This window comes from Corvus moneduloides, chromosome 6 (assembly GCF_009650955.1).
Source record: "Corvus moneduloides isolate bCorMon1 chromosome 6, bCorMon1.pri, whole genome shotgun sequence".
Taxonomy (NCBI): domain Eukaryota; kingdom Metazoa; phylum Chordata; class Aves; order Passeriformes; family Corvidae; genus Corvus; species Corvus moneduloides.
Window position 1 is genome coordinate 15,431,394 of NC_045481.1, and position 17,918 is coordinate 15,449,311.

The 17,918-nt window shown below is 37.3% G+C and overlaps 1 protein-coding gene across 11 annotated transcripts in view; it reads right to left on the bottom strand.

The window, feature by feature from the left end:
* UNC79 (unc-79 homolog, NALCN channel complex subunit) overlaps positions 1 to 17,918 on the bottom strand; it is a 107,420-nt gene that overhangs the window by 13,932 nt on the left and 75,570 nt on the right. For all 11 annotated transcript variants that reach the window (XM_032112398.1, XM_032112397.1, XM_032112391.1 and 8 more), the window contains 8 exons: positions 17,413 to 17,525; positions 17,243 to 17,328; positions 16,261 to 16,434; positions 14,596 to 14,664; positions 13,898 to 14,008; positions 8,324 to 8,428; positions 4,487 to 4,564; positions 1,931 to 2,020 (listed from right to left, as the gene is read on the bottom strand). In XM_032112398.1, coding sequence (XP_031968289.1) covers positions 1,931 to 2,020; positions 4,487 to 4,564; positions 8,324 to 8,428; positions 13,898 to 14,008; positions 14,596 to 14,664; positions 16,261 to 16,434; positions 17,243 to 17,328; positions 17,413 to 17,525 — 826 coding nt within the window. The remainder of the gene's footprint in view (positions 1 to 1,930; positions 2,021 to 4,486; positions 4,565 to 8,323; positions 8,429 to 13,897; positions 14,009 to 14,595; positions 14,665 to 16,260; positions 16,435 to 17,242; positions 17,329 to 17,412; positions 17,526 to 17,918) is intronic.

Here is a 17,918-nt window from a genome sequence, read left to right on the forward strand (position 1 = left end):
GAATCTAAATGCTGTGAATTTGTTTGAAGTTCTGACTATTTGTAAACTTAGAAATGCTTACAAATATTTTCTCAAATATGTTGAAGCCACAGAGTAAGTGGTTAAATAATTTCTGGGTAAATAAAAACTGCCTTTTAATTTTGTAAGACAGAAAAGTTTATTCTTTACAATACATAAAATTATGGTCATATTTGACTCTCCTATTATGCTAATTTTGTCCTCAGATTCCTGTACTACATGGCTAAATCAAAACAACATGCAATTTCTGACGTAGTTTTAAATGGGCAGATGACTTATTTGGGAAGCTTCTTGTCGAATTTCAAAACATGAAAGTGAAAAAATGGGCAAAATTTTAGCTCATGTTCTACCTATATCAATTCATGAATTTTTTAAAAATAAATAGTCCCGCTGAGCATAAGAAGTAATCATCAGACTTCAGCTCTGTAAGAACAACTCTAAAACTCAGACTACAGCTCAAGGAAAGAAGGGCAGAAGGAAAAAAGTCCAATGACAGAAAGTTTTCTACAGAAACATTTTACACAGGAGTGAGGATACCTGCCAGTATTTATAAACAAATTTTCCCCATTCCTGGTTTCAGATAAGTTCATTTTTTTTTCCTGTGGAACTAGCAAACCAGATGTATCTCTTGCCTCATTTATGATTCATTTGCCTACCTATTCTGAAAGCAGTTCTGAACTTTAAGAAAAATAGGTGAATAACTTAAGAGGATAGAGTGGGAAGGCAATCCAATTCAACTTAAAATGATTAATTACTTTGTGCTTTGAAGTAAATTTCTACTCCAGCATAACAGGCTGCTTCCCTTAGACTATTTTTTTTAATTCAAAGAAATTCATGGCCAGGAGGGTGAGAACCTAAGAAAAGGGATATTTTATCCAGTAAAATACAGTTACAGTGAGTTTCAAGATACAAGTTTCAGTTTAGCTGGGATTCTTCTTCTTTTTGTGGTAAGTATTATTAACCTGCAATAAGGTGTCCCCTCTGGGGCAAAGGTGGGGTGGAGGAGCCAGAAGGACTGTGAACAAGTGAGTGTGTGAGAAACTAGTGGGGTAAAAATTCTCATTTCATTGCTTCATAAATAAAATTCAGAGCAGCACTGTAACCTACGCTATTTATTTTTCAAAACATCTTAGAGAATTTCCATTCTGTAGGAAATTTAATATGTTATTATATCCTGCTTAATAAATGAAGCAGGAATTCTAGGTTTTGATCAGCTAATGATTACTAGGATCTTTTCATGAAATGCATTCCTAAATAAAGTATTTTATGTTGACAGAAGTATTTTCCTATCACTCCTCTTAACAATTTGTCATTCAACTAATATAAAGAAACCAAAATGCAGTTTGGACTACAGAGGTAAGAGCTATTTGGTTTTTCTCCACCTCAACAGAATATAACCTGACAGTAAAAACAACAGCATCCATTAGAAAAAGGACACCCCCCTTTTTTAGGCCAATTACTGCATTTTAATTACCTCTGAACTTCCAATTAATTTAAGTGTCTGTGTATATAAGAGACACAGGTTTCCTACACAGGAGTGTACTTACTTGTAGAGGCAAGGAGTTTTATGCTTCCCTGGGTTATATTAAAGATGACTACTTCTCACAGTGACTTTGGTATGACATTTGCTTATGATCAACATTTCAGAAAAACCAAGCCCGCATTTTTATTGTGTGCTGATGATATTTGAATCAGCCTCCATTTCAACACCACATAAGCTACTTTTTACTGCTGCCACAGAAGTCTCTAATCTATAACAGTATTAACAATTTTTTAAAAGAGAAAGGAAAAAACACCTGTCAGTCATCCTCAAACACTTCCTACCGTGTCTCCCAGGCAGGTTCCTTACAGAAAACATATTTTTGTTAAAAAAAAGTCATATACTTTAGATCAATGTATGCCCAGAACCAACCTTCAATTTGGTTAAGGTATGCATATCTGCAATGAAATCCAGAACTTCCCCAACATACTGCCTCATGCATTCCATTGCTGCTGTTCCGCACTAAAACATAAAAGAAATAAGTTTAAGTACCAGGTTTTGCTTCACCAGAATACAATTGGTCTGTCTCAAGTTCTTTATTTTACTTTTAGTTAGAATAATTAGGAATAGGTATTCTTTGATGTTCTTCTTCTCACTGTATTGTCCTCTTATCTGATTATAGCATAAGATAGCCCAGCTGCTGTAGCTTCTTCATGCATCATAAAATACTCTTATCTGTCACAGCAATAAAAGATTAACTGATGAAACTTTCAAGAATATTCTTGTCATGTCATCCTGAAATTTACAGCAGTCCAGAATCAAAGTCTTAAAAACTCAATGAGAATTGAACAACTCAGTTTTTCAAGCAGCTGAGCATTTCTGCAATTGGAACCAATCAGTTACTATCAAAGAAAACAAAAGTCAGTCACAGGCACAGATGCCCTTACATTCACATTAATCACGATGGAAAAACAGTTTAAATAACTGGTTTCAGGTATTTTATGTGTAAACATCACTAAAATGTATTATGTTTTTTCCTTTTTGCAAAAACTAATGAATATTTCTTGTATATTCCTGAAGAAAAAACATTCAAAATACAGCATCTTAATGGCACTTAAGCTATTAAGTGCTCCAGTTAGATCATAAAGATATAAGCTTATTAAGAAGCCACCTGTGCCAGAGCAAAAACAACCTCAAAGGGAAAACAAAAGGACTCAATGTGGTGCTTGCTGTATTCGCACAGTACCAATTTTCATAATCCTTTTCCTAGAACAGTCACAAATGTGAATCTGGCCCTCAGCAGATGCGCCTGAGGTGCATAAAGCAGTCAACAGAACAAAGCTGTCAGATTAAATAAGGGCTTTGAACAGATCACAGAACCCTGCAGGGAAGCTTTCCGAAGGTGATACGACTGACCCACTAGGTATCACATAAACCTCTGTTTATGTGTTAATAGTCTGAGGTGAAGATAATGCTAGCTGAATTCAAGGGGAACTATGGATGTCTCATTCTTAAGAGCCAAGTAAAAGAAATGCTTGACTTTTGAGGCTAAATGATCATACTATTAAATTAGATACCTTTTTGAAGCCACCAAAATCTACTTTATCCCAAGTCCTAGGCTCAGGGCAAAACATTGCAGTAAAGTTTACAGAAGAAAACTACTGTTCTTTGACCTCTTTTTAATTACCTGCACTTTGAAGCATAGAAGCTGATTATCCTACCTGAGTATACAAATGAACTAGATATAGTTTCGATCACAAAATTATTAAGCCAGAGTTGAGTTTTAGTGGCTGAAATTTGAAGCATTCTATATTTAAACATATTCTAGCATCCTATATTTAAACAACTGGCCTGGGCACTCCCCATTTTTGTATGTTAGTATCAGTCTACACAGTGTTGAACTATGCCACCTTCTGGATTTTCAAATGTTGTTCCTGTCAGTTCTCATGACGGAGTAAAAAACAGTAAAATATGGTCATTGGGAACCCTGTCAGTATATCCTCCATCCAGTTTATGTGCACTAAGGATTCAACCTGGCTTCTAGAATATTGAATAACAGAATTATGAAAGATGCTACACTCCAGTCTCTGAAAATAAATGCTCAGTTGCACAAGACTTCTCTCCAACCACCTATTCTGTTTCATGCAAGCAGTAGGCAGCCTAATTTTCTGTGATTTCTTCTGAAATGATCATGTTCCTATCACACCTCGTAACACCAATGTTAGTCTGTCTATTTAAAGCAAGTATAAATTAAAATATCCTGTTGGGAGGAAAGGTATTATTAAAGATTGGCATTTAAAAAATCACGCACTTCAGAAGATACATGGGAAAGATCCTATTAAGTCATCCCTAAAGCTGAGACACACATAGGGAAACAAGTTTTCCTCACTCAGCCTGTGAGGCAAACCTCGGCTAACCCCCTTCCATCTGCTTGGGTACTCAGTCACAAGTCAAGACCTCCCATTGTGCTACTTCCTCCCATATTCACCAGGTGCATATTCAGTGCCCAAGCAATTAGGAGTATTTGTAATTCAGCTACACTCATCAGCAGGATATAAATGAATGACTTATATACATTACCAGAGAAATACCATTAACTCCCTTCTTTAATCAGAATCTTTTGTGAGAATGGAGGCAATGGCTTGTAGCTTTCCATTCTGCTACCATTTTTTGATGCATTCAGCTGGTCTGTTCCCCACTGAGAATTGCAGCTCTCGATTTTTTTTTTTGAGCACAGGCTCCACTGAAGTCAATTACATGACTAAAGGTTATCAGTGAAAGCAAGGGAAGCAACATCAAATTCAGAACTTTTCCACCATTAATAGAAAGGATGGAGCATCTCAACCTCCAGCGTGTAATATATCTTGCCAACCAGAGGAGAAATAAAAGGAAAGAACATTCAAATGAAGCAAAGAAAGCTGAATAAGATGTATTTTTTAAAAAATCAGAACAACAGAACTAAGAAATGGACTTTGGTCCAGTACTTACTCCAGGCATTGAGGCAATCATCTGTTTATGTAAGATTGTTGACTCAGCTAGTTTTGTTCCAGCATCTGCACAAACAAACTAAGAAGAAATTAAAGACAAGTTATTTTTAAATTATTTTTTGAGGAACCTGAAGACACTAATAATTTATTCATTACTTCATTAAAATCAGTTCAGATCTCTTCTTGCTTTTATTCATGGTAATTTGCCTTCAGAGATCTCTTTCTTTATAAACAACCTACTTAACTCACCATTATAAATGAGATAATTCTAATGAAAAAAAATCTGACTTTAATGTGCTTAATTAACACATATGCTGTGCAGGAGTAATTTGAAGAATATTGTGTAACAAATCAGACTTTCTTTATGAAAAAAAATATATATTTGCTATTTCTTCCATATATCAAATGTTCCTCTTTGATTATAAAGTAAACCATGACAGAGAATGGTAAGGCAGGATGCCATATTCTTCACTGTGACATTGTAACACGTTCACTGAAGTTCTACAATTATGCATTTTATGAAGAGCTTTGAAGCTGACAACATACTAGTATGGTGTGGTATAACTTCTGCACAATACAGGCCACAATACTACATAAACAAGCTGTTTCTGAGAGAGGGTCAGTGTCATTTTATTACAGTAGAATCTCTGTCATTGCTTTTCTTATGCTTTTATTTCACCTTTTTTCTTGTTTCTTTTTATTTCCAAATCCCTTGACCTAAAATCTCCAGAGTCCATATCATTCATACATTAAACTTGCCAATACTGTTATTTAATCATTATAAACTTCAATCATGCATTGGACACCCTGCAGATGATTTGCTTGTTCCTACAACTTCTTGTCCTAACATTGTACTTGCACCTGAGCAATTTTTGTCCATAGTGATGCAATGTAACTTTCTAAGAAGGAGCAGACAGAAAATAACTGTCAACTAAGGTCTCAGCATTAATCTCCCTTCTTATTAAAAATTAATTGATACCATGGTACTTTCACAAACTGAGACAGATATTGACTACCATATTTTATGGTTGTCTAATGCATATATATATGTTAGCAGTACTCTCAATGACTGACTGCACTTCATGAAAATATTTCAAAATATCCTTTACAGCCCTAGAATTCACTCTTGCATTTCCACAAGGTTTACAACAAAACAGATCAGGTACACTGAATCTTAGAGCCTGACTGAACAAGCAAATTCTAAAGAGACATCAGTATAATTTGAAGTCAATGGAAATCCTGGAGACGTGTGCTGATGAAATGTGAGCAGAGAAAAGTACTGGGAAACAAAATGCTGTGTGAAGAAGCAGTTCCTATGGAAACCCATGGAACAGCAGCATGTACATGATGGCTTTCATTTGCTAGGACAAATCAAGGAGACAGTCTTTCAGTACCCTTTATCATCTAGGACACCTATGCAAAGATTGGAGTGATCTGGTTAAAATTCTCATTCTTTGTGAAGTGGGATAAAGTTAACTCTCATCTTAGTCTTATGTCACCAGTGACACTGATGGCACTATGTAATCTGGATAAACGTGGGTGTCAAATGTACCTTTCTAGGAACTCCTTTGTTAGTCAGCCCACAACTGATCTATCATTAAATTAAAGTGCTCCTAGCTCCTTTGTTATCTGGAACATTTTGACAGAATCTCTGTATTCTGTGTGCAGTGTCTGTATAGAATCTTGCATACAGGCTAACGTCCATGGAGATATGACTGTTGGAAATTAAAACCACTTCCGTTTGGTGCTGTGTTAACTCTGTATGGCTTTATTCTTTCAAAAGCATACAACCTGAATTAATATTGTAGCAGCTTTGTGTAGTAAAGAGGTGAACCAATTCTTTCATTCTGTTAATGGCACCAGAGAAAATTTAAAAAGTAAGACACATATGCTACTGGTAGATTTCTTAAATTACAGTGGTGCTGGAGATGGGCTTAGTGGTTACTATGGTACTGCAATTCCAGAGGCTGTTGAATGATTCAGACCACATACTACTGAGAGCTGCCAATTTGCACAGTCAATGGGAGAAGTTGTCATCATGCCTCCAGTAGGCATCTACGGCAGATGGTCTGAATACAACCCCTATTCTCCACCACTGACTACATAGAAACAGAAGCTGGCTGCTTTGGATTGCAGGAAATATGAATCACTTCATCAGCTTCTGAAAGAGAGACATCATAAAAGACATTTACATCCACATTAGATGCTGTTGTGTAAGGTATGAATACATCCCAAAGTGAATACAGCATATGGGAACAGTGCTAGGAGGAAAACACAGGCAATTATCATTTTATCTTTATGAGATAAAGGTAATGTAAGAGAGAGTTTTGCTTACTGGGTCTCTCAGGCAATTGACCCAATATGAAGGACAAGTGTTAATCAGTTAAATCCCACTGCCAAAACTGACATGGCCTGTTTGCATTCTCAAATGAGAAATTCAGGCATGACTAGACTAGGGGATTGTCACTGTTGGGGTAGCCACAGGACTGAATTACAGGACTGATGCAGAACAATTGCTTTATTCTGTAATACAGGAAAAGTCAGTTCAAGTCAACAAAAACCATTGCACATGGTATCAAGGTGCATCACTGCAGCCGTAAGAGAGAAAGAGGCTGGTGGTTGTTATTTGATGGTAGTGACTGGGACTGAAAAAAAGAAGTTTGGGTTTAATAATAATTAAAAAAAAAAAAAAGGCAAACTTGTGCTTTTTAACTTAAAATGGATTTTAAAAAATAACACCTTACCATCAAAAGAAAAAAACTCATCTGTTATTCTTCCCTTCCCAACTTCTCTCCCTAACACTGATGGCATAATAATTGTTTTCAGAGTTATCCTAACTTCTATATAATTTTATTAGTCAGTATTATTTCTGTGTCAACTGGCAATGACTTACTTACTATGAGCAATGTACCAGTACTCAAAAGAAAATGAGTCCATAGTAAGCTATATGAAGCTTTGACCCATAATGGGATGGGAAAGAGTGAATGGAGCTGTGATGCTGGGAGCATTATGAGGGATCTATGTAATAAACACCTCACCTGAACCTTATGGAGTGCTGTTATGCTGGTCCCCTATAATTTAAGTCTGTAAATTTAAGTTCCTAACATACCATTGTTAGCTCATTGTAAACAATGAGAGCCCACTACCTGTGATGACATTTGATGGACTTCAAGAAATTGTGTTCATGGGACAGGCTTGTGGTGCCAAACTGTGCCACACTTGCCTTCTTGGAGGCAGAAGTTTTCACAAGTCTGTATCTTATTTCCTCATATTTTCCAATGAAAAAGCTAGCTTGACTCCACAGAATGAAAGCAGCAGAAATATTGTCAATGTATTCTTTACTGGAAAACTACAGGTTAAAAGAAAATGGCCTTCAGGAACTGCAGACAAGCTTACTGCCAGAAACTGAGTTGTGGCCCATGATCAGCACCCCTTCCCACACAAACTGGTGACAGGGTTTGAGGCTAGGATATGAAGACAAGGCAGCACCTGGGGCAGCTGCCCCATCAGAACATGGTATAAAACTCAATGGACTCAACCCTTATGGGTCCCTTCCAACTCAAGATATATTCTGTGATCTTCAATACATCAGCAATGATGCACAGGTCATTATCATTATGAGAAATTTGGATTCCAACTTTAAATTTTAATGTAGGAGCCTAAATGTATGCACCAATGCATACAAATGCAATTGGATTTGGATTCAAAAAGTTCTTCTTTCACCGACATTGCTAGTACTTTCTGTAACCATGCTGGACTTCGTTCTTCTGCTCTGCCCCACTCCTGAAGTTGGGCCAAGATAGGACCAGTATGAAAATTACATCAGAATCTCCTGTACCTGCACCAACAGCAGCAGATTCATGTCTGGTAAGGGTGACTTTAACTTGAGTGCTTGCAGTAACTCCAATATAACACAGCGCGTCAAGTAGAATTTGTCCCTTTCCTACAACAAAAAATACAGAATTGTCAATGTCCTGAAATTCACTGACAGCCACTACTAAACCATAAAGATACATTTTATCTAAGTTTAAGAATAACAAAGTTACAAAAGTGTACTGGTTTCTCCTGTCTTAAGAAAAAGATATCACCACTCATCATTTATATAATTCTACAGACTTAACCAAACAGACATCAATGAAGGTAATCTTCCTTTCATGTTTTATCAGAAATTATATCCGAGATTTAATATTTCACACATGAGATACAGATAGATTTTATAAAATAGTTATAAAGTCCAGGCATGCAAACATAGCTTTTATTAAGTAGTCCCATACAAAGAGAAAAGGGGAAAGCAGTAAGAAATGACACAGGAGAATAAAACTGGTGTGGTATTTAGCATTATTCTTTCACTGAACCTGCCAAAAACAGTCTACATTTCACCATATTCTTTTTCTGTTGTTTTCCCCCTTTAAAAAATGAGTGCCTGCACTACAGCTGCTTGGACTATCTATTTCCACTCATTAGACTGGCAGTACTTTTCCACTACCACAATAAAAACAGTCTTGGCTACAGCTGCTACAACAGAAACACTTTAAAACATAGGGGGAAATCAGCCAGTGGAGATTAGCACGCAGAAGTCTAAGAATAGAGTTGTAGGGCTGAGTCAGCAAGGAGGTACAAGAGATAAGAGGGGCTTGTTATACATCTTACTTTGTCATTCTCTGACTTTAGACAATAAGATAAAAACATAGAACCTGCTACCGACCACAGCAACTCAAGAATTTTGATCAGCAAGAGCACCATGCTCTATTTCAGACAACCACTAGAGACAAAATAAATTGTCTAATAAGAAGAGCATATCTAAAGTGTGCTTAAGATCTAAAACCTAGTATCCTCCATCTTGTAAATCTCATACATTTGCCCGTTCACTTAAGTTAAATGTATGAAAATTTTTACTCAGTCAGGGCCTCAGTTTCTCCACAAAAATCTGTAAAATGTGACCATTTGTCTCTTCCTCAGAGAAGTTTTATGAGGTTAGTGAGAGACAACTTGAAGGCCACCTCCAGCTGCACACAGGAGAAGATGAATAGCTGGAAGTAAGAGTGACCTTTGGTTGCAGCAGCCCAAGCAGTCGCCAGGGTTCCTCTTAAGAGAGCTGAGGTCACCACACCACCTGTGTGGCATACTGTCAAACAATGTGTGCAGCAGCAGTGCGTGTCTGCCACAGCACCCATATATCTTTGAAAGAAAACAGATCTTAAATATCAGGCCTTGATCTGGGAGAAGGTGCCAAAACAACAGAATGGTATGTCTTTCACGGATGTTAGATGCCAGTCTGTGAATCAAGAGACCATACTTCAAGTTCCTAGTTTCCCCTTCAATTACATGGAGTGTGCAGACAGACAACATATTCAGATGATGGAACAGGTCCCAAACTGCAGTCCTTGTCCTTGTCTGACTACATTGCTGCAGTCTAGGCAGCTAAACTCGCAGGAAGCTAACACTCCAAAATCAGCTTGAGGGGACAAATATTCAAAAGTTACACATTCCACACGCATGAGTGGTGCTCTGATAAAAATTACTCAATATAATAATATCCAGGAGAGGTCAGATGAGAACAAATATCTTCAGTAACTTATCTCCAACAAGGCCATAAGCAGAAGCAAAAGGAAGAATAAGAACAAGGCAAGCATGTGTAATTTTACCAACTATTTTCAGCTCAGGGAACTTCTGAGCTCAGCATGGTTTCTGTATAATTCATGACTCTCAATATATTTCTCTTCCATGTAACTGTCCATTGACCTCTGGGACTCATGTCAACCTTTAGCACAAATGGTACTTGGTAAGGAGTCACAAACTGTTGAAGAATCACTTTCCTTTACTTGCTTTGATTAGTTCCTACAAACTTAGTATGTTCTTTCCACTGGGAAGGAATGAATTACCCATCCCTGTCTGGATCACTTGTGACCTTGCAGACCTCTCTCACATTCTCACCAGTTGTTGCACTTTCAGATTAAGGAGCTCTGACTCTGTATGTGGAACTCACCTAACTATTTGATCATTCTTGAGATCATTACCTGAACTTTCTCTGATACTACAACATTCTGAGTGGGAATGGAGAACCAGAACAGCGCACAACACTCAAAGCATAAAAAGATCCTGATTACTTGTTAGAATTCCCCAGGAAGAGTGCCCCTTCCCACCACCATATGCCTTCCCAGACTTGAGACACAGACACTGTGCAGTGCCACACTCAAGTCAGATGACAATTACATCCCCCCAAAGAGTGGACAGAAGTTCTGATCAGTAACCCAGTACAGTAGCCTACACACACTGAAAAAGAAGGAAGACATAATTCTTTCAAAAGCATTCAACTATTTTACATACCAACATCTGTGCTATACAGGATATTGGGCCACAATAAATTGCTTTGCCAGAACACTGGAAAGGATGCATAGGCTTCATGAATCCCAGCTTTTCTTGGCTTTAGGGATAATACAGCAGTTGACTACCTCCTTCTCAAAGAAGTCTCCTATCTCACAGTCTAAACTCAATGTTTGTTAAGCACATGCAATGCAGAGAGATTGAGCAAAATCAGGCAAAATGGTTTTTTGACATCTGACTTGTTGCTTCCTGCACTGTAAATCAGGAGCAATGACAGGTAAGTCAATGGCCCAGAGTATCCTTCCTATCCAAGCCTACTTATTCCTATCATCCTGCTGGTGGTAAATATGTATAAACCTAGTTTATACATACTTTTAGAACTTTATACTCTGCCACAGGGCCACTGTTCCATAAAAGTAACACCCAGGGGAGTCACATATAGAAATTTGGTACCCGAAGTATCAAGAATACACTAACTACTTCAGCCTCTGTTCAGCCAAATTAACTCTCAAATGTCTATGCATCTCTATAGAAAACTGCTTTGCAACCTTCAAGTTGTGACTTACCACATGTCAATATGTAGAACATGAAACTCCTGAAGTTCTAGTAGTACCTCAGGGTCCAAACTTAGTAATAAGAGTAAATTTGGACCTTTAATGGAGTGTTATGCTATCCTCTAAGTAAGCTAGTATAAAGCAAAAATCTTTATCACCGCTGCTACTACAGTAATTAAAAATACTGAAGATCTGCCACATAATATTCTTCAAAAAATTCAGTAGCAAAATCATGTGGCATTCTGCATTCACTTGGTAAGGGACAACAGAATACTAGCAAAAGGTTAAGCTTAGCTTCAAGCTTCTGCAGCTATAAGAGATAAGAAAGCCAAAAAGTGTCCATTTAGGACCTTAAGACACTTGAAAGGAAAACTAAAGATAAGATTACTACCCACAGAAAAGATGCTACTCTCAACTGAGAGTTCCAAAGGTGCTGAAAAAAACAAATTGCTGACCTGGAACAGAAACTCAGACAACAGAAATATCAGATTGACCTGAGTCTTCAGGCTCCAAGACGAGAAACTCAGATATTCCTACCACAGGGTATCAGGAAAATGTTGCAGTAAAGAAAGATTTGGAGTGGTTGTACAGCACTGACTTCTACAAAGTGCATGTCAGAGTAGCTTGCTCTTTGAAAAGACAAGAATCCTCCACAGCTTAGCTGAAAGTTAGTGTTTTGTTCCAGTCACCACACTCAACGTTGCAAAACAAGCAATTACATTTGAATAGTTTCAATGCTCACAAATTATATTCATTCTGAAATTCACTTCTATGTGGTACTCTGTCACAACACTCCTATTTACCTACAGTGACTTCCACTGTAGAGAAAAAACACAGACATCATAACCGATTTGGTGTTTTTTTCTAACAGCAGTCACTAATTTGACACTTCTAAGGCAAAACTATGGTAAGCTTTCAGAAATAACAATGGTAATGTAGTGTGGAGTTCCACTAAATTAACTATTTTGTGGCTATACAATGCAGAACATTCACTAATGCTTCCAATTTCTGGGTCATCGGGTTGCGTTAAACTAAATCAAGATGATTTTACCAAGCACTGTAATCCAAGGCTCCTGTGTGCAATTAAGTACTCACTATATTAATAGAGCAACCAACCAGCAAGCATGCAAGAGACACGTGTGGGTTTTCTAATAATGTGGTTTTATTACATTTTTGTGAAACTGCAGAGCCTGAGGAAAGTGAAAAATTTCCTGTAGTCACAATTTGCTTTAGCAGATATACAAAACACTCTGGTAAGACCACAAATGCAAGAGCAGTATCTTTGCTTCAGTTTTAAATGAGGCTTTTCTGTTTCAATAAAAAAAACCACTATTGGACTTCAAGTTAACATTTTTCTCACTTTGCCTTGTCCAAACCCTTAACTATAGCTCTAACTCAAAATACTTCTAAAAGCTAGGCAATATCTTCTATATTCAGGATTATTCCATTTCATAAACTCTTCTCTTTCAAACAAGACAAAATGCTAGAACTTGCTTGCTGTCATTAAACATACTGTTAATTTCTATTTAATGCTTCAAACCATTATATTTGGTAAAAATGTTTCTTATTTTCCTGTGGTGCAGTTTTTCTGTGAGTGTCATTGGTTTTATCATTTCTTCTTCATTGTTTGTCCAGTGATATTTTAAGTCTTGTTAAGACTCAAACAACGCATGTTCCAGTTGTACATTATCAAAACAGAAAACCATGTAGCTGCTTATGATAGAACATTCCCTGAGGATTAATTACTGTTCTGACAAATGTATCAAGCATGGAAAAGTGTGCACTTAGTGGATAAGGCAACATTTTCGCTCAGTAGTTTGACAATCTACATAATGGAGTATATATGACCTTAGGTTCAATTGCTTTTTTGTTGTTCAGCTTCTCACTGATAGCTACAACAATGAACCTGAGTAATAACTAAACTGTTATTTGTACACCATGGCTTTCATCCAGGAATCTTACAAACTTTTAAAAAGTGTACACATACTGTTCTCTTTTCTACACAGCTACAGCCATACATGCCAAAGGAAAATACCTAATACAGAATGAACAGTATCTTAGATGGAAAGCTCCTAACTTGGAGTTTTCCATCTTAGTTGTCTACTGCCTCCCTCACAGCCATGCTCTCAAAAGGCACTACCAGGAATATTTAAGATTTTACTCATAAGTTATGTGTCTAAACTTGTGCACTAGGAAAGATATGACTGTACAGACGTTTTAAGTGATGCATCAATACCAGGTATCTTCTCAACATGAGAAAAAAATGTCCAAGTCCCAAAATCACATCAAAATACTTTTCTGAGCAACACTTGCAGCAGGTTCCCATAATCTGTGTCTTTACTGTGAATGTAAAACTCAGCATTATTAAAAGGTACTGAATCATGATCACTACTTGATTAACCAAACTACATTAAAACTGTTGACATGCCTGAAACTTGACACTGATTTCATCTTTACTTCCAAACTACTTGTGGGAAGCACAACTTTGTCCTGTTTTCACTTGTCCCTAAAGGAAGATACAGTGTCATTGTTACCTTTGTGAAGGCTCGGTAGCACAAACCACACAGTTCCACCAGGTAGGCCAGAGTGAAGACAGCATTCTGAATCACAAAACTCAGTAATTTTGAAAAAGGTTCCAGAAGACTCTGCAATGACATGTGTTACAGAAATCAATAACTCGTTGCCCAAAAAAGCAAAGAAGCATTCCAACTCTGAAAACCTGAATGGAACAGCATTATTTTTGGCTCAGAGGCTATCTGCCTGGGATTTACACTGTTTTGGTCAAACAGCTGTATCATATGCCTTCATGCTTCTGTCAGAAATTAGAAACAAAAAGGTAGAAAATAGTTTCACTTATGACATGGTGTTTATAAGAGATTCTGCATAGTTTATGCAGGAAAACCTCACTGACTTCAGTGGAATTGTACTGAAAAACGTCTAAGGAAGCTCATTACCCTTTTTTAAAAAAGAAAAAAATAGATGAGAAAAAAAAAAAAGGAGAACATCAAATCTTTAAGAAGACATACATTCACACCCACACAAGAATGTAATTCTACCCCCACTTTACTGTAACCTAGATTCCAAAGCTCTTATCATTCTCCAAACAGTATTGGACTGCACAATTTTATGCTTATATATAACACTTTCCTAGCCAGGGGATAAGAACACATTCATACAGTAGCACAGGCTGGCTAAATCCGAGGCAACAGAATTTTGTCTTCTTGGAACTTACCCTGGTGGCACTAGTGGTAGGTATCTTCAACAAGCAAATCATGATTCTTAAACTGGAGTCTAAAGAACACTGAACATATTTGAAAGCAGAAAAGAAAAAGGAAATAAGTTAGTATCTTTCTGTGCACACATCTTGCTTATAGTGGTAGCAGCTATGAATAAGTTATAGGAGAAGTCTGAAAAAATGATGATTGATTTTTAATTACTTTCTCTAAACTGGCTTATTCTTGAACACAATCATACCCAATCACACCCCTTCAGGGGTAACATACACAGCATAGGTACGCATCATCTACCTAATTTTGTATTTCTGTGCTTGTCCTGGTCTCTGATATTTTCCCTCACATCTCAAGACAACTCACAACATCTAACATTGGAATATGCCCTGGCAGCAGCTGTTTCAGATTCCTTAAGCTGTTCCTTATGATGTAATCTTTATTTCGAATAAATCATACAGGTTACAGCACTGAATGGACTTTTCAGGATCAGTCCACTGTCTTGCCTCACCCCTGCTGTAAACATCTAGAATATGAAAGTGTCCCCTATGACCCTAAAGAAGAGAACAGGAGATTGAAAGCTCAGGAGCAAGCAATTGCTTTTCTTGTATCACTAATAATTCCTCCCATGAATAAAAGGCAAATCAGAGTAAACACTCCACCTAAAGGTTCCGTGAATGGCGGATATACAGTTGGAATCACTAAGATCCAATTAATTTCTTTTTATTTATTTCAGTTATACAAGATGCAGCAGATTGGGGTGACTAGTGCACAGAGGGAATGGTTATTGCCTGTTTGACTTAGTAAGTGCTGAAGGATAATGTCACAATTTACCAAAATCTGAAGAGGTTTCAAGATCTGACTACTGCATAATAGAGCCAAGGAATTTAGTATTGTTCATGTAGCTGGGTAGTGACACCCAATTTAAAAGACAATTTTATCAGTCACAGATTTAGATTTTGGATCCCTCAGCCCATACTGAACAACACTGCTTTGTATAGAAGAAATTACCACTGGGCTTATTCACACCATAGGAAATAGAGTAAGGGCATCAGAACTCCATGTTTACTGGAAAGACTCAAAAGTTTTTATTATGTTTGCTGAAACGATATCTGGAAATATACACACCAGGAGATAAGATCCTGCTGTATCTCCTCCGAGCTCTCAGAAATCAGAGCCCAAAGCTTCTGGATTCAGTTTCCTTTACAATATTCTATTACAATCAGGACTACAACCTGGTCAGCCAAACAGGCTAGGCCCAATTCCCAGTAGTCTCAGTTGTTTCTGCCTGTCTGACTACTGTGTACTTTTAGCAAATTAATTAGGTGGTGCTGCTCTTCTTAAGAGTTTTATTTAGTTTTAACAGTTAAAACTAAATTTAGATAGATTTTCATGGTTTAAATACTGACTCTCTCAAACGCAGTATTCTAATCTGACAGGGCGTAGAAAGCAGATAGGAAAAATGCCAAGAAAGAAGTGACAAGTACCCCTTTCAGAGTTGCTGTTGTTATCCACGGAAAACATAATTAATAGGATGGATCAGAGATACAATAAATCACAAGAATAATTCACACGAACCCACTCTGATTGGTTATCCACAATTTTCCCACTGTTTCAATACATCCTGACCAATGGCAATATAGCTTGCTTCAGATGTCCATACATCATACCTTAAGAGGCAAAACACATGGGAGTTTAGTAAGGAAGGTCTGAAACTGATTACTAATTGTGGTCCAGAGGTTGCTGGGCGAATCCATTGGCAAGGCTTCCATGAAGGTAGCAATGTTTTCCAAACAGCGTAGCATTGCACCCCCTGCTGGCAAATTCTTTTTGTTGTTTAAACCCTGGGAAACAAAGCGATAACTGTGAACAATCACACCCGTGCAGAAGTGGTCCCTTACACAGTATTTGAAAGTGCTGAAGTTAATTTGTTGAGAGGAAATACTGCGTATTTTCTCTATGATGCTAATGATAGTGTTGTGCTGGGAAGCTGAACTGAGTATGTGATAGTTAGTCCAGCAGTTCCTAAAGTACTGACCAAAAGATTTTGAGCCAAAATGTTATATAAGCAGGGTCCTAACTCATAATCTGCTTAGACTGGCATGGAAGTAGAAAAAGCAAAACTCAAAGTATTCAGCAGCAGATTGCTCATGTTTTCCTTTAGACAGTTTTAAAGATATGTTCACTAATGTTCAGTAGACCGTGTGTGCCTTCGTGGCTTCTGTCCTAGAGTGAGGCCTGAAAAGACATGAGCAGTTTTAAAGTGATGTCAACATCTTGTATGAAGCAATTGCCATGTTCTTGGAAAAGCAGGATACATGCAAGTGACTAGTTCTAGCAGGAGGAAAAATGGTACAGTAGAAATAAGCCAACTGCATAGAAGGCAGTCAAAGGCAGGCAATAGAGTTTTGGAATACTTAAGAGAAACTGTCATCAGATAAAATGAAGAGGGGGAACTAAGATGTATAAGCAGAAATGTTCCTGAAAACAAAAAATAGAAAGGAATGGGACACACTACTTGTGGTGAGGACAGCCTAATTATTTCCAAGGAGGACAAAACAAAAATTCACAAGTTTGAACTCAAATGAGGAAAAATGATCCTGATAATGCTAATAAAATTAGCATCATTAACATAGTCAATTGTCAACATACCTCTAACAGCTGGCTCAGAGCAGCGATGGAACTCAGCTCACTGAAGTCCATCAGAGACATGGCTAAAGTCCGTAAAAAACTTCCATCTGAAATTTGAATGACATTTTTGCACTGGCTGTTCATACAGAGGAAACCAAGGGTCAAAAATGAATTCAGGTATTGCACATTACCTTTAATAATGCTCTGGAAGAGCTGAGGGAAGATGCCATTGGGAGCCAGCTGATGGAACACACAACGGAGGAACTGCTTGGCCACACCTGCAGCATTTCCAGGGATCATCATGCTGAAATGAAGGGAAAAGAAGAGAAGAAAAAAAATTGCACTGCAGATGAAACACTTGTCAAAGCTGACTACACGGAGAAAATAAAGATGATGCTATTCTTTTTAATTATGGAAGTGTTCAGTTATGAGTGAGATAGTCAAAAACAGAACTGTCCTGGTCCTGAAAAGAAGTTTGTTGATTTTATGACTTCAGCTCAACTATGAAGAGATAAAAAAGTTACATACACATACTTAAAGTATTTGCCCCAATAAATAGTTGTATTTTTCCTGATTCTCCACGTATTTTTATTTGTGAATCATCTGAATTTGAAATATAATCCTGCTCTCACCTTGTGTATTCCAGTGACACAGAATAAGGTTCTTGGCTTTATCATAAAACACATGAACAACAGGT